Source organism: Crocuta crocuta, unplaced genomic scaffold (assembly GCF_008692635.1).
Source record: "Crocuta crocuta isolate KB4526 unplaced genomic scaffold, BGI_CrCroc_1.0 scaffold791, whole genome shotgun sequence".
NCBI classification, from domain to species: Eukaryota; Metazoa; Chordata; class Mammalia; order Carnivora; family Hyaenidae; genus Crocuta; species Crocuta crocuta.
Genome location: NW_027532408.1, coordinates 911,505 through 929,390, shown reverse-complemented (window position 1 = coordinate 929,390; position 17,886 = coordinate 911,505). Strand labels below are relative to the sequence as shown.

Sequence of the window (17,886 nt, the reverse complement as noted above, 5' to 3'; positions counted from 1 at the left end):
TTGATCTGTTCTGTTCTTTTTTTTTTTTTAATTTTGATATCATTGATTTCTGTTCTAATCTTCATTATTTCCCTTCTCCTGGTTTAGGACTTTATTTTCTGTTCTTTTTCTAGCTCCTTTAGATGTAAAGTTAGGTTGTGTATTTGAGACATTTCTTCCTATTCAAAAGGCCTGGATTGCTGTATACTTCCCTCTTATGACCGCCTTTGCTACATCACAAAGGTTTTGGACTGACCATTTTCATTGGTTTCATGTACTTTTTTATTTCTTTTTTAATTTCTTGGTTAACCCATTCATTCTTTAGTAGGATGTTCTTTAATCTCCAAGTATTTGTGGTCTTTCCAAATATTTTCTTGTGGTTGACTTCAAGTTTCATAGCTTTGTGGTCTGAAAATATCCATGGTATGATATTGATCTTTTTAATTTGTTGAGGGCTGATTTGTTCCCAGTATGTGATCTGTTCTGGAGAATGTTGCATGTGCACTCGAGAAAAATGTGTACTCTGCTGCTTTAGGATGAAATGTTCTGAATATATCTGCTAAGTCCATCAGGTCCTTTGTGTCATTGTTTCCTTGTTGATTCTTTGCTTAGATGATGTGTCCAGTGCTGTAAGTGGAGTGTTAAAGTCCCCTACTATTATTATTATCATTGAGTTTCTATATGTTTGTGATTAATTGATTCACATATTTGGGTGCTCTTAAGTTGGCATAAATATTTACAATTGTTTGATCTTCTTGGTGGATAGTGTCCTTAATTATAATATAATGCCCTTCTTTATCTCTTGTTATAGTTTCTGTTTTAAAATCTAGTTTGTCTGATATAAGAATGGTTACTCCAGCTTTCTTTTGATGTCCATTAGCACGATAGATAGTTCTCCATTCCCTTACTTTCAATCTGCAGGTGCCTTTAGGTCTAAAATGAGTCTCTTGTAGTCAGCATATAGATTGGGTCTTGTTTTTTTTTTATCCATTATGATACCCTATGTCTTTTGATTAGAGGATTTTGTCCACTTACATTTAGAGTGGTTAGTGAAAGATAAGAATTTTGTGCCTTTGTGTTACCTGTAGAGTTGGTGTTTCTGGTGATGTTATCTGGTCTTTTCTAGTCTTTGTTAATTTTGGTCTCTTTTGTTTTGTTTCATCTTTTCTCCGTTCAAAGAGTCCCCCTTAGAATTTCTTGTAGAGCTAGTATAGTGGTCATGAACTCCTTTAGGTTTTGTTTTTGTGGGAAACTCTGTCTCTCCTTCTATTTTGAATTACAGCCTTGCTGGATAAAGAATTCTTGGCTGCATATTCTTCTGATTCACCACATTGAATATTTCCTACCACTCCTTTCTGGCCTGCCAAGTTTCTGTGGACAGATCTGCTACGTACCTGATCTTTCTTCCCTTGTAGGTTAAAGACTTTTTTTTGACTTTCTGCTTTCATGATCCTTTCCTTGTCTGTGTATTTTGTGAATTTGACTGTGATATGCCTTGGTGATGGTTAGTTTTTGTTGAATCCAGCAGGAATTCTCTGTTCTTCTTGTATTTTGTTGTCTGTATTCTTTCCCAGATTAGGAAAGTTTTTAGCTATAATTGGCTCACATAAGCCTTCTGCCCCTCTTCTCTCTCTTCATCTTTTGGGATTCCTTTGATATGAATATTATTCCTCCTTAAATAAATCTGTGAGTTCTCTAAGTCTTGTATGGTGATCATTTGCCTTTGTTTCCCTCTTTTTTTCTGCTCCATTATTTTCCATAATTTTATCTTCCATATTGCTGATTCACAACTCCACTTCATCTATCTTTTCATCTATCTCATATCCATTTGAGATTGCATCCCAGTTATAGCATTTTAAATTTCATCCTAACTAGATTTTAGCTCTTTATTTCTGCAGAAGGAGATTCTCTGGTGCCTTCTGTTCTGTTTTCAGCCTCAGGTAGTATTCTTATAATTATGGTTTTAAATTCCATTTCAGACCATCTTATTTATATCTGTGTTGATTAAATCCTGACCATCGTTTCTTCCCCTTCTTTCTTTTGGGGTGAATTCCTCATCATTTCATTTTGAAGGAAGAAGAAAGTTAATAAGAAATTAATATTAAAACTAAACAAAACAAAAATAAAGGAAGACAGATCTTAGGTGTTTTTCAGTCTTCTTGTGGAGAGAAGTTTGATAGAAAAAAGGGAAAAAAAGTAAAATTTCCTTTAATGAAAATTTTTTAAAATAATAAAATAGAATAAAATAAAATAAACAAAATAAGATAAAAATATTGCTCTTTCTGTATCCAAGAAAGAGAAAGAAAAGAAAGAAAAAAGAAAACATAAGCAAATACAGAAACAAAACAAACAAATAAACAATAAAACTTGAATGAAGTTAAATCCAGTTTCCCCTAGAACTGAAACTTTGACACACCCTATGGTAGTAGACTAAGCAGTTGGAAGAGATTTGTGCTGGTCTTCTGGGGATGTCTCTGGAGGGCGCAGGTGGATGGGGCTTGGTGTATCAGCTCTGTTCTTCACTTGGTGCTACTGCTTAGCTCAGTGGGGTCAGTCCTGGTCTGTGCATGCATAGGCTAGAGGTGAAAATGGCTTTATCCAGCTCTCTAGTCTCTGGCATAGGAATTTCATGCCCTCACAGATGCATGGTCAAGCACCCCTCCTTTGTCTCAGTCTTCTGTCTGCACCTTGCCTTTACTCTGTCCTTGTCCAAGCTGTCTGCCTGCCAGGTAATGCCTCCTTCCACAGTTTTATTTCAGATGGGGTTGTGTTTCAAAATCCCACACTTCACAGTCACCTTTATCTTCGACCTGTGCTGATTCTATGGGGGAGGCTTGTGCTGAGAAGTGGCCAGGTGCTGGCTTTTCCCAGAAAATGTTTGTGCGATCATGTAGTGGCAGAGGTTCAGAGTTTTTGGTAAATCACAATACGCCAGTTTTGCTGCACTCTGGTGTCTTTGTACTAGTATCAGTAAATGTAGCAGTTCTTCAGGGTCTGCTGAGACTGTTAACCATGGGAAGGACATATAGCCTCTATCAAATGCACTCCAGACAGGGGAACCGCTGCTCCCTGTGTTGCATATGGATCCCTCAGACCACATTGCACTCCACTGTTTATAGAACCCTGGTGGTATTGAAACCCTCTTCCCCTCTCTCCATTAATGGTTTTGGGGAACAGATTTTTTTTGTCTAGTTCCCTGCAAGTGTTTTCACTCTTTTTCTTTCTCTCTTTCGCTTCTTTCAGGGGGAGTGCTTTTCTTGAGCGATCCTGTTGCTCTGCATTCCCCTTTTTCTTTCTCTGTACTGTCTGTGTGAAAATGGCGCCCTACTCTCTGCAGTTCCATGGTTTTTTTCTCCCCTATTTCACCTCTCTACACTACATACGTGACAAGTTCTCTGCCTCATATCATGCAGATTGTTGTGTTTATCATAGATCAATTTCTTTGATGTTCAAAATGGTTTGATGCTGATCTAGCTATGTTTCAGGGATGAGACAAGCTCAGGGTCCCCATTACTACTCTGCCATCTTAACTCTGTCCCCTGTACCTTTCTTTTTATGTTTGCCAAATTTTGTCATTACAGTTTATTTTACCTGGATGATTGATACCTTTAGAAGACATAAACAGTTGACATTATCATAACAATTATGATAACAGAACTTTTAAGCAAATTAATTTGTTCTATGCAAACCGTCCAAACCTATTTTCTTAATATATTTGTTTTCTTATTTTAAAAATATTTGCATATGGTAATTCTGCCTTACAAGAATGGATAATAGTTCTTAGAAATGTATCTTTATTCAAATATAGCTCACTTCCAAAAATATCCAGTGTATGAGGACTTTACTTAACTTGGCGCATTGCCATGGAGCTGTTCTTGGAACATCATGGCAACTTGTCTTGGCGACTCTACAGGTATGTTGTAGTCTCTGGGTCAAAGGTCAGTGTTCTTTTTATATCTAGTGTTACCAATTAAATTAAGCAGTGCCTGTTTGTGGTTGGGGAGGCCTAAAGAATAGGCATTAAGTTTGAAGAAGGAAAAGTTGGAAAGGAAAAAAGATGTGGCTTCTCTTTATGACCTAAGTTCTGTCTATACTTGGTGTTTTAAGTATTTTATATGAATAGCAGTTACTGAGTTATATTTAATTATTGGAAACCGACCTCTGATTTTAATTTTAGTTATTAGAGTTTTTAAAATTTTAGTAAATTTACAAAAATAGCAAATTAAATTTAGTTTTTTTTTTTTTTTAATTTTACAGCATCTTGTATGGATTCTAGGATTAAAGCCTAGTAGTGGTGGTACCTTGAAACCCGGGAGAGCTGTAGAAGGACCCAGTACAGTAAGCTCTAGTTAGTCTTACTGAATTTGTGCTTCCCAGAATGTTCGTATGTTACATTTAATTGTACTCTTCTCTTAGGTTCTAACAACAGCAGTGATGACAGATTTACCAGTGATTTCCAATATACTTTCAAGATTGTTTGAAAGCTCACAGTAAGAATCAGTTTTTGACTCTTAAATATAGAGAACAAACAGAGGGTTGCTAGAGGGGCTGTGGGGGGGTGGTCTAAACGGGTAAGGGGCATTAAGGATTCACTCCTGAAATCATTGTTACACCATATACTAACTTGGATATAAATTAAACAATAAATAAATTAATAAAAATAATCAGTTTTTAAAATTGAAAGAAATATTAGCTGTATATTTTAGATCAGAATGTCATATTTCTTCATTTTCATTATAGGTATCTTGATGATGTATCATTGCATCATTTAATAAATGCACTTTGCTCCTTATCCCTGGAAGCAATGGATATGGCCTATGGAAATAATAAGGTGTGATATTCTGCCTTTCTCTTTTAAATATGATACATTATTGAGTTAAATAAGATGTAAACTCATAATGATCTTAGTATTATAGTAGTGCGACTAATATTTACTTCCAGGCTATCTCTGCTGTGTTGAGCTTTACCATTTAGGGTTGTTATTTGTTGAAGAGGGAGTGAAGAGGACATGATGTGGTATGTGACATGTCTAACATGTATTATAATTTTGGATTATATCCATTTCTCTTGTGTACTGAATATTTTAAGAAACATTTTTAAAAAGAATAAATGTAAGATCCCATTTATAAATAGAATGTCATAATAATATTTGTAACAATTTATGGTTGGGGCAATACAAGATTTAAATCAAGCAATATATATATGTCTCAGTTTCTCTTGCCTTCATTGGGATGGAGAATAATGAGCTAATCATTTCTTTCTACAGGTAATGATTCTCCCTGCCTTGAAAATTAAATTTTTCCTTTGCTTGTTGACTGAATGAATAAAATAGTACTTTTGAATATTGACATTCAAGAGCATTTCTTTCTGTACTCAAAATATCATTTCCTATTATACTTGGACAGCACAGGAATATATGGATTTATTTATATTTTAGAAATTATGTAAAATAAAATGCATTCTATGTTTTAAAACAAATATAGTGTAACAATTTACAAATAAGTGAAGATACCAGAACATGACTAAAAAGCAGAGAATGCAGCTTTGTAACTTGTATACATATGTATACATATGTAATATGTATCTTACATATATCTGTAAGATCCAAAATTATGTTATCTGCCTAGTCTTAAATTATAATGCTTTGTACTGTGGCTCGTCATCTGTAGGACTCATTTAAAGATTTACCAGTGAGGTCTTATTAAGGAGAAGTTTCATATTTTATAGCACATAGATGGAGTATTACATAAACATGTAGGAGTTTGAAAATATGTATTATACTTTAAATTAAGGCAAGGTTAATATAAAATATAGTAAAGTAGTAAATTTCTTGATATCTTTAATAATCCTACATCTTTAAGATTAACTATTAACACACAAATATGTTTTTAATAGCGTTCCTTAATGAAATCTGAGCAGGTTTCTGTGGTGAGGTCTTGAGAATTTACGTATTAACTCAGTAACCACAGCATGTGTACTATATACATGATAGTGCTAAGAAATATAAAGGATTTATAAGATTTTTACTTTCTCACAGCATGTAAACTACTTGGCTCATGATTAAGTGGCAGTTTAAGTAGTATAAGAGTCTAAATAAACAGTTATAGATATTAAGTGATATGAGACACATTTTGTGAATCTTTAGTGTCCTTTTGTAGAAGATGTTTTTAAATGCATATTTCTACTAAAAGAATTAAGATTAATCGAGATGAGTTAGTTTGTGATTAGAAGTAGATATTGAAGGAATGGTATAATTTAGATAGGAAAGGGCAGGTTCATGGAAATCAAAAGAGAAAAATGTTACAAGAAGTCAAGATCAATGAGAATTGAGAAAAAATAGGAATTTGATGTTTATAATTATCCTGGAAGAATACAGTTTCAAGAGAGTGGCTGGAGCAGATATGATATTTCAGGGAAGCTTAGAAGGAACAAATGTTGAGAAAATGATGCGTTGGAATGGAGATTGATTCTCCATTCTCCATCCTGAGAATGGATTCTCACTTCTCTCTTTTAAGATTTAATATTATAAAGTGAAGTGGTAAATGTGGAATGCAAATAAAAGTTATAAAAAATATAAAATATAAAAATTTTAGACAAATATAGCCAGGCTGACCTTTGCTGCATGTAGTAATGTTGTAATGTTATAAAAGTATAAAAAAATGCTTAAATGGAGGCATAAAACAGTTTATTATTCAGTTGTGCTTTTTATAAAAATTATTGTAAATATACAGATGTTAAAATAAGTAGAAACTTTTATATTTTTCTTCATTATTACAAAAACTTTATCAATATCAGCTCTTCTGAGTTAAATATTCTAGGGATTAAAGATGTATATATATATCGATGTTCTTTAGTGTGGTTTTAAAGTGAGCAGTCATCTCATTTTTGGTCCTCATTTCAGGAGTTTGTGCTAATGTATTGAGAAGTAGCTTATGGTAAAGCTTGCAAATGCTTCCTTGCAAGAAGGTGTGGTGGATGATACTTGTACAGACATATTACCAAGCTCAGTATAACAATGACGGAAATATTCTTCATAGTTTACTATATACCAGGCACTTACATCATTTAATTTAATCATTTAGAACAGCTCCTGAGGTTTGGTGGTAGTTTTCCCCTTTTGCAGATGAAATATGAAGATAAGACAGTTTAAGTAATCTGTCGGGGATCACATACTTAGTAATTGTTAGAACTTGGATTTGAACCCACATATGTCTCATTCTAGAGCTTTATTCTTAACCGCTTCACTAGTGGCTCTAACTTTTGTGTGCATCAAAATCTGCTGTGGAGTTTTTTAAAAATGCAAATGCTGAGAATACGTTCTAGGCTTTCTGAATAAGAATCTTTGGTTATGAGTTGCAGACATCTGTACATTCTTTTAAATGCCACACGATTTCTGTGTTCCTCCTGGTTAGAATAAGCAGAAAGATGGGGTGGGTGGCTGATTCAATTGGTAGAGCATCTGACTCTTGATCCCAGGTTTGTGAGTTCAAGGCCCACACTGGGTGTGGAGTCTACTTAAATAAGTAAGTAAGTACGTAAACAAATAAATAAATAAATAGGGTGCCTAGGTGGCTCATTTGGTTAAGCATCTGACTTTGGTTCAGGTCATGATCTCACGGTTTGTGAGTTTGAGCCCTGTGTTGCGCTCTGTGCTGACAGCTCAGAGCTTGGAGCCTATTTCAGATTCTGTGTCTCCCTACCTCTCTGCCTCTCCCCTGCTCACATTTTGTCTCTCTGTCTCAAAAATAAATGAATGTTAAAAAAATGTTTTTAATTAATAAGGAGGAGGAAGCAGGAGGAAGCTATACTAGGCAACATTTATGGGGAGTAATCTGCCAGATACTAACATGTGGTTGTTTCTGTATATATTATCACATTCTATAGATTTTTAAAAAATTAGTGAAAGTAGTAACTTATCCAAGGTTACACAGCTATTAAGTGGTAGAGTTGAAATGAGATCCTAGGCAGTTAAAACTACAGAAGTGTCAGTCTTTACCACTGTATCATGGTACAGTTTTTACAATGATACATTTTTCTACCACACAAATTTTTAGGGTGCCTATAACATTACTACATGCAGCAAAGGACAGCCTGGCCAAATTTGTCTTACAACAATACTGGTTCCCTTTCTGATTGGTGAAATGCCAGCAACTGAGGAGAGGGGTTTGTTCTGGTATTTTTTCTGTTATTTCCTAAACTGACAGCCCCAGTGTCTGCCTTATTCCTGACTTTATGCTTCTCTCCCTTGGTCTCTTGTTGTTTCTTTTTGGGGGGATTTTCTCATACTTCCCGACATTCACACATAGAACCTGGACATTTGAAGACTACACTAGTAAGAATATATATTAATCAGCCTGGGCTTCAAGTCTGAGATCAAGATGCCAGGCTGGTGGTTCTCTAGTGAGGGCTCTTTTCTTGCCTTGAAAGATAGCTGTCCTCTCACTGTGTCTTCTCGTGGTGGGGAGGAGTGCTCAAAAGCACACTAGGGAGCTCTCTGGTGTCTCTTCTTTTTAGACACTAATCCTGTCTTGGGGAGGGGGGAGATGGACATGGAGGAGGGCACTTGTGGGGATGAGCACTGGGCGTTACATGGAAACCAACTTGACAATAAATTATTTGTAAAAAAAAAAACAAAAACCCAAAAAACAAAAAAAATAAACACACACACACATGCACACACAAAAAAAGACACTAATCCTGTCTTACCAGAGTTTCACCTCATGACTTCATTTAACCTTAACCCCATAGAGGCCCTATCTCCAGAGACCATCACCTTGGGGGTAAGGTTCAGCATAGATATTTTAAAGGGGACACAGTTTAGTCTATAGCAAAATGCATCTTTCCTTCTGGTCAGAAGACTAGCCATTCTGTATGTCTGGAATAATTTTGAGTTTTTCACTTCTTTCTCATTAAAGTATTCTCTTCCCAACCAAAATTTCTGATTAGAAGGTATCCTGGATACTTGAGTGCATTTCAGAAAGGCTTGTCTCATGATAACTAAGGTTCTGTAACAATTACTGATAACTTGTACTAATTATATATTAATTATAGTCATGCTTTTCAGAGTATAGTCAGTTTTATTTACAGTTGAGTTACGAAAATTTTCTTATAATATCAAAATGCAGTGTGTTTTCTCTCTAGGAACCATCTCTTTTTGCTGTTGCCAAATTGTTAGAAACTGGCCTAGTTAACATGCACCGAATAGAAATTCTTTGGAGACCTCTCACTGGCCATCTACTTGAGGTAACTTCTTTTTCTTAAATGCTGTATTTACTTTTTGTTAAGAATAAAGACATACCCATTAAACTAAGGATTCTGGACATCCATATGAAACTTCAGCATTAACTTTTTTCCCTTTGTCCTTATATCTGTGTATTTCATCAGGGACTAAAGTTTTACAGTATTGCCTTGGTGAAGGAATAGGTTGCTGTTTTGAACTGAAAATGGGTGACACATCAGTGAAATCTCTGAAGTCTCCTTCAGCTGTTAGCTTGGGACCTCTTTCTTGTCTTACAGTCTCTTGATCCACCTCAGTTTCAGCTAGTTCTGAAACTTCAAGGCATTTGGGGTTGAGAGTTCATTATAAGCACTGTTCCTTTACAACCATTTTCTGTGATTCTGTGATAGCTCTTCTGTAGAGGGAAAAGCCTTTGTGGTATCAGTAATTGTAGATAGTGCCAGGGAATTTCATCTAGATTTGTATACTCTTGTGTTCAAGCTGGAGTGACTGATGATAATTAGCTGCTTCTTGGAACAGTTGCTTCTGTCCTGTCGGTATCCATGTTTATGTGAACTTTAGGTTTACTGCAATCATTTTGTATTATTTTAGTAAGCTAGGAAAGGCATTACTCTTCATAAGAGAAACAATTAAGCTTTTATTTTTTTTCCATTTTATGGGATTACTTTTATGATTTTTATAGAGGAAAAGTGCAAGTTTTCTTACCATGGACATTGTTATCAAATGCCACAAAAATAAGTTTTTAAAATCTTAGCATAGTATTTGATTATGAGGGTCGGCCTAATTAGGAACCTTAGTATCAGCTTGCTTCTTTTGTTTATTCTGATGACATAATTTACTTTTTTGAAATCCTTTTTTCTGTGACTTGTTGAGTTTCATCTTTTATCTTCTTTCTCTCTATTGCTTCCTTTGCCCCTTATACAGAAGGTAAGCTTACTTCCATTTTAGATAATATTTTTTTATTTACCCCTTATTGGTGAACATTTCATGTAATTTTAAAAGTGTGAAAGAATAGAAAATGTGGTATTTAAATTTTTCTTTTCTCAAATTGATGTGTGATATGTAGCTTAAATATACAAATTAAATATTTAATTTTTGTTCAATGTTTTGTCTTCAGGTCTGCCAGCATCCAAACTCTCGAATGAGAGAATGGGGAGCAGAAGCTTTAACTTCACTTATTAAAGCAGGATTAACATTTAGCCATGATCCTCCACTTTCACAAAACCAGGTTAAAAAAAATTATCTTGTTTTTTTAAAAAAAATTTTAATATAAGATCAACTGCTCCTATATGTAGTTTGTTTCTTAACTTATCAAATGGATGATATTCTGAGAATGGGTTTTATTGCATAACATTCTATTTTATATGCAGGCCATGGATATCTTACAGAAGATTGATAATGTCTGGATTTTTAGGATTATATTTATTAAAAATTATGAAAACCTTCTTGTGAATGACACAGAATTAAAGCTGATAAATTACTTAGAATTGGTCTCCCAGTGTGGAAGTTTCCCTGTTCATGCATTGCTAAAGCTTTATTTTGAGGTCCTACTTTATTAGCCTCCTTGCTTTAGTCCTTAACTGTCTCTAGTTTTTTTTCTCTAATTGTCAGTACATGGGTAGAAAAGCAAATGGGAAAAGAGACAAGTGCAATAAAATAGGTTTTTGTTTTTAAATAATTTTAGAAGTTCCTTTGTATTTCCCAAATTTATTTTTGTCTTGAGTCTTTTGTCCTGACTCCTGTAATCATTTATAGATCTCTTATACAGTGTTTTAAAAGTGCACCAAAGTTCTATTGTTTGAAGATTGAGTGGGAATGAAGATGGCGATTGTATTCTATAAATTTACTCAATACATAATTATTGAGTACATACAAAGTGCCACCCAGTGATTTAGCTCTTGGAATAGAATGATGAACAAGACAGATGTATGTTCTTATAGAGCTTAAATTTTAGTGGTTTCATATTTTTTTCCTATTACAGTTTAAGTTTTTTTTTTTTTAAAGAAAATCCTTATCCAAATCCTGAACATTAGTGTAATACCTGATACATAGATGATGTATGTAAATGTTTTTTCAATCAGTGAACCAAATAAATGAATCCTTGAAGAGAAAAAAGGTAAAAATAATGCAGTTGCTTTCAGGTCCTGAAAGGACTGGAAAAGACTGGTGTTTTTACTTCAGTGGATTCTAATAGTTTGATGCCATCTTTGTTAATGTCTACCATACTTACTCACTTTTGAGTAGTAGTAAGAATTTTAAATTTAAATACATGTGATACGTATTATCAGAGTAAATTACGAAAGATAATTTTAGAAATTGGGGATATATTTCCAATATAGTTAGATGTATGTAGACATTTTTCCTTTAGTGAGATTAATTTCTGTATGGGTCTTTAAGTAGTGTTCTTTAATGCAGAGTCACTTCATTTAACCTGAAATCTAACATGTTTAGGATTCATTTTTATTTCTCCTAATTTAAAAGTAGATGACAAATAAACCTCTCATAATTACTTTTAGAGAAATCATACTCAGTGTTTGTTTTAGTAGAAAAGTTTCTATTTACTATTACAGTCTGAGTGGAGGTGAATTTAAATTTAAAAAGTAACAGTAAAGCCTTTCTGTTTTTGAGCTTTCCTTTCTAATTAGTTTCCTGCCCTCTTTTCAGAGACTACAGTTGCTTTTATTGAACCCTTTAAAAGAAATGTCCAGTATTAACCATCCAGATATCCGACTTAAGCAATTAGAATGTGTGTTGCAGATTCTTCAGAGTCAGGGAGACAGCCTTGGGCCTGGATGGCCATTAGTGCTTGGAGTCATGGGAGCAATCAGAAATGATCAAGGGTAAGTATTTCAAACTAACATCCAGAAAGAGATAGAGATAAAGAATGAATTCATCCTAAAATCTTGCAGGAGTGGTAATTTTTTATGTATGCTCTTGCTGTTTTAACTCTAAGATCTAGAATCATTTTTTCTTTAACCCTACTTCCAGTGGCTGGAGTGAATTATTAAGGCTCACCTTTGTTTTGGAAGGATGGAAAAATTGCTGTTTATTTGACATTTGTACAAGAATATAAGGTTCATAAGATAAATGCACCAAGCTAAAAAATTTCATAACACATCCAAAAATTGGGTTTTGTATTATTAAAATAAATATGTGGCAAGATGTGAATTAACACCTAGTACTTGACTTCTCCGCATATATTGGGAAATCTAAGAATTTGCTTTTAAGTGACTTTTAAAAATTTATTGCTCATTTATTCTGTCCCTAGTATATTTATTCTCAATACTGTAATTGCTAGTTTCTCTGATTACACAGATACATAGCTCTTGCTCTAGAAGTAGAATCTTATGGAAAAGGAGAAACAAGATCTATGTTAGGGTCCTAATAAGAATAGTCTGTTAGGCTCCAAAGAATAGGGTTCCAGTGGGAGGAGCCTATGTCCCTAGAGTGGGACAGAGCCAAAATTATGAGGGACCTTATATGCTCTTATGAACTCTGTATTTGGATTTGTCCTAAGTACATTTGAGAGGCATTTAGGAGTTTTAATCAGAGAAACATTGTGATGTGCATTTGAGATCTATCACCATAACCCTGGAGGTGTGGGTGAGAAATGAGAGAGCCTGTAGTGCTCTCTAAAAATAGAAAGGAGGAGATGGATTTGAGCTACTTAGCAGATTGACTATAGGGGCAAAGGGTGAAATAGGAAATAGAATGAGGAATGACTCCCACATTGCTGACTTAGGCAGCTTAATGAATGGTGGTGGTATTAACTAAGTAGTAAGTACTGAAGGAAGAACAAAATGGACTTGTTTAAAGTAGAACATTGCAGCGGAGAGGTCTATCAGATGTTTGGATATATTTGTCTCATTCTGCAGCAGAACTCATACCGTGACTAGTTGAGGAGTTTTATATGATTGAGATGCTTGAGACTATCTATTATGGAAAGTTGATTTTTCTTATTTATTTGTAGTAATAAATTTCCTTAAATTCTAAAAAATACTGAGATGATTAAAAGTGGAAAGAGGTCCACCATAGCTTAAATCAAGCTAAATTTTTTTCTCCTAATCTACAATGCAGTTATAAAATAGGATGTTGTTGTAAGATACTAAAAGTCAAATGCTTCTTTTTTAAAAAGTTTATTTTTGTGTGAGAGAGAGAGAGAGCAAGCAAGCACAAGCAGGGGAAGGACAGAGAGAGAGGGACAGAGGATCCAAAGCGGGCTCTGCACTGATAACAGCAACCCAATGTGGGGCTTTTACTCAGTGAACTGTGAGATTATGACCTGAGCCAAAGTTGGTCAATGACTGAACCATCCAGGTGCCCCTAAAGTCAGATACTTCTTATTTTCTCCATCTGAAATTAAAAATATACTATTTGCTTTTACAGACTAGAAGGAGAATTTTAAATGAGATATAGATATAAAAGAATGAGGAACTCCTTTTCATTAAGTGTGTATTTGGGGATATAGTGGTGAAAAAAGTAGCTATAGTCAATTTCCTTTCTTTGTTAATGTCTAACTTTTGTTTGGCAGGTTGATACAAAATTCTTCATTTTATTTGTTAATTTGTTTAAGTATGAGTATCTCTTTTACATTTATGTAAATGTTGAAATACTCTGTGACCTATATTAGGGAAGATGTTTTTGTCCAAATTTTAAAGTTTATTTATTTTGAGAGAGAGAACATGAACAAGGGAGGGGCAGAGAGAGGGAGAGAGGGAATCCCAGCAGACTCTGCACTGTCAGCAAGGAGTCCACTTGGGGCTCGAACTCAGGAACCTTGAGATCATGGCCTGAGCTGAAATCAAGAATCTGATGCTTAACTGACTGAACCACCAAGGCACCTCTCTTGTTCAAATTTTAGAATAGAATTGACTTGGTTCAAATTATTATAAGGTATATATTTTTACTTACATTTCTTTTAAATACATGCATATATATTTCTTTTTCTTTTTTTTTTGTTTTCAGAGAATCCTTGATAAGAACTGCATTCCAGTGTCTTCAGTTGGTTGTGACAGATTTTCTACCAACAATGCCTTGCACGTGCCTGCAGATTGTTGTAGATGTTGCAGGTAGCTTTGGACTTCATAACCAGGAACTTAATATTAGTTTAACTTCAATAGGCTTATTGGTAAGTATTAATTGCCTTTCTTGTGATCATATACTTAAGAAATAATTGTTAGGCTATTGAGAGTGAATGCTAAGCAAATAGGCTTTTGCTTTTTTGCAAAAGCAAAATTGGCTGTTTAAATGACATTTAAGTACTAAACTTCTATTGTGCATGAAGGATTAAATGACACAATTTAAGAAATAATGCATTAATAGCAGAATATTTGGAATAATTTTGATATATTGAGCTGAAATCTCACTTTAAAAGATTTGTCATAAGAGGATTTAGTAAACAATTACTAGTACATAAAAGGGAAATACTCATTTGACTCTCATGTAAGGACTAATTGATTTTCAGTATTGTTTTAGTAGCACCATTTTTATGTACTACTTATTTAGTAATTAAAGCTCCAGTAAGAGGCTTTACATGGTCCTATAGTTGGTCAACTCTGTTTTATTAGCTGTTAGAAGACATATGTTAGTGAAAGAGCCTTGACCGTAGAAATAGATATACTTGTATTTTAATTTTCTGTGCCTGTTGTTAAGTGGTTAATTATTGACCTCTTGAGCCTCATTTTACTCACCTTGAATGTAGAAATAAAATCCAAGTTAAGATATTATTAATATTACATAAATAAACAAATAGAAAGCTCTTTCCAATATAAATTCATTTAAAGGCAATTATTTAGACTTTTAAAAGTTTATTTTGTGACTGAAGCTTTTATGTACTTATATATATTTTTTTAAGTGTAATTTTGAGAGCGAGAGCATTAGCAAGAGAGGGCAGAGAGAGAGGGAGAGAGAGAATCCCAAACAGACTCTGCACTATTAGCAAGGAGCCTGACGTGGGACTTGAACTCATGAACCATGAGATCAGGACCTGAGCCGAAATGAAGAGTCAGACACTTTTAGCCGAATGAGCCACCCAGGCACCTCTGTGATCCAGAAAATTTGAAAGTCAAATATCCCTCATAAGCTAGATAAGTTACTCTTAAAAATGTACTCATAGGAAAGAAAATAAGCAGGCATATAGAATTCCTGCCAAAGAGTATTTAATTCAGTGTTGATTATATTACTGCTAGGTGTCACCTCTTTTATATTTATGTTCATAGGATTTTCTACATTTTTATTATTGGTGTAATTCTGATTTATACATTGTAATGTGGTTGAGAATGAAGTCATAAGATAGGTTTGGATATAGTAATTGTTCTATGAAATTATAAAATGTCATTAAGTGATATTAAAGAACTGTTAATAATTTTTTTGGTGTCATAATGGTATCATGGTTAATTTTTTTAAGCTTTTATCTAGTAGAGTTTATAAAATATAGACACAAAGTAAATATGCCAAAATGTTAATAGGTTTTGGGTACATTGATATATTGGTACATTTTCCCTGTGTTTTTTTATATTCTTGAAATGTTTCATAATGAAAATATTTTAAAATATTAATGTTAGCACAAGATTCTTTCCCCAAATTCTCCTGAAATCAGATGGAGACATGTGACAGAGATGTTTTTAAATCTATTCTAGAGAAGGAATTTCTGAAGTGACTTTTTAAGGTTTTATTCTGAAAGGTAAAACGACCAGCCATGTATTAAATATTTATTTATGTGTTTAAAATAAAATCTGTGAGTGAAATGGTATTTTTATACTTTGCTCTTTAGTGGAATATTTCAGATTATTTTTTCCAAAGAGGGGAAACTATTGAAAAAGAATTAAATAAAGAAGAAGCAGCACAACAAAAACAGGCAGAAGAAAAAGGAGTTGTTTTAAATCGGCCCTTCCACCCTGCACCACCGTTTGATTGCTTGTGGCTGTGTCTTTATGCAAAATTGGGTGAACTTTGTGTGGACCCCCGTCCTGCTGTGAGGAAGAGTGCAGGGCAAACTCTGTTTTCAACCATTGGTGCACATGGAACTTTATTACAGCATTCGACATGGCACACTGTTGTTTGGAAGGTATTGTACTTTAGCCTGAGTTACTAGCATTTGAGACAGATTTTAAAATTTTCCAATTAAATTTGTTCCTATTAATTTTTAAAGAAGAATTTCCATGCATTTGTGCTTTTGACCAGACAAAATGTTAGTTTTGTTTGAAAGCCTATTCTCTCTTTTTCTGTCCTCATCTCTTATTATCGGTCCCTGATTTCTGCCTTTGGCTGTCCCTTTTTTCTCCCTGTTTTCCCAAGTGGTAAAACCACATGATTCAAATGTAATCAACTGAGAATTTTATAAATAAAAGAATATCAACAATAGTGAAATTTACTTGCAGACCCACCAAACGGAAGTAACCTCTAAGTGGTAAATTCCTTATGTTCATTAAAGATACAGTTCCGTTTTTTATTTTTCTTTTTTACCCTCTTTCTAAGACTTTCTTACATAACTAATAGCTTATTAGTGAGTATCTCCTCTTTGCTGAAAGGCTCTCCTTTTTGGTTCTTTCTATTCCATTTTAATAAAATTCTGTTCAGGGGCACCTGGGTGGCTTAGTCGGGTAAGCATCTGACTCTTGATTTTGCCTCAGGTCATGATCTCACTGTTCATTGGATCGAGCCCCTTGTCGGGCTATGTGTTGACAGCAAGAACCTGCCTGTAATCCTTACTTTCCCACTCTCTCTGCCCTTCCCCTGCTCAGATGTGTGTTTTTTCTCTCTCTCTCTGTCTCAAAATAAATAAACTTAAAAAGAAAAACCTGAAAAATAAAATAAGAATCTGTTCATCATCTTTACACTGCTTTTGTAAGTTTTCAAGATCAGTTAAATTTGGTAATAGGCAACATAGTAAGTCCTAATTGTATTTAACAATTTGTCTTTAGTTTAATAAAAAAGATTCCAGAATATCATCTTAAGAAATTAATAATGTAGCTGTGCTTTGGGCTCTGGACAGGTGGTGTGGAGCCTGCTTGGGATTCTCTCTCCATGTCTCTCTGCCCCTCCCTGCTCATCTTCTCTCTCTTGTGCTGTTTCTATCTCTCTCTCAAAATCAGTAAATAAACATTTAAGAAATTCATGTATATTCACTAACAAAAGTAATGAAAATCTCTTCTTCCCCTCTATTCTGTTTCATCTCCATCCACTGGCTCATCTTCTTCAGATCACAAACATGCATTAACCTCCCTTACTATTATTTTAAAAAACAAACTGATATTTTCTCTGATTCCTATTTTCCTTTTAAACAGCTTTATTGTTCATCTTGCTGCCTAATTCTCAGTGATTTTTTTTTTCTTTCCTCACTTCCCCTGCGTTCTCTTGAACCTTTAATGAGATTTCCAGATTATTCTAATTCATAGCCTCTTAAACATTAATGTAACAGAATCACCTTGAAGACTTGTTCAAGCATAGACTGCTGAGTCACCGTCCCCCCACACCCCATAGTTTGTGATTTTTTTTGATTCCCCTTGTGTGGGGCCTGAGAATTTGCATATCTGTGAGTTTCTTGAGCGATGCTAATGCTGTTGGCTCTGAGATCATATTTTGAGAACCACAGAAATTGTTCATAGGCTACAGGTAGTCTTCTGATTGCCAAAATGTTTGCCCTAAGTTTAGTTCTTATCCTACTGTTT

The 17,886-nt window shown here is 34.2% G+C and overlaps 1 protein-coding gene across 2 annotated transcripts in view; it reads left to right on the top strand.

Moving 5' to 3' along the window:
• The window catches only part of MON2 (MON2 regulator of endosome-to-Golgi trafficking), a 110,245-nt gene that overhangs the window by 56,929 nt on the left and 35,430 nt on the right, over positions 1-17,886 (top strand). For both annotated transcript variants that reach the window (XM_077778817.1, XM_077778814.1), the window contains exons 16-24: positions 3,788-3,892; positions 4,237-4,317; positions 4,396-4,469; positions 4,720-4,810; positions 9,121-9,222; positions 10,335-10,445; positions 11,882-12,057; positions 14,183-14,345; positions 15,990-16,283. In XM_077778817.1, the coding sequence (XP_077634943.1) occupies positions 3,788-3,892; positions 4,237-4,317; positions 4,396-4,469; positions 4,720-4,810; positions 9,121-9,222; positions 10,335-10,445; positions 11,882-12,057; positions 14,183-14,345; positions 15,990-16,283 (1,197 nt within the window). The remainder of the gene's footprint in view (positions 1-3,787; positions 3,893-4,236; positions 4,318-4,395; positions 4,470-4,719; positions 4,811-9,120; positions 9,223-10,334; positions 10,446-11,881; positions 12,058-14,182; positions 14,346-15,989; positions 16,284-17,886) is intronic.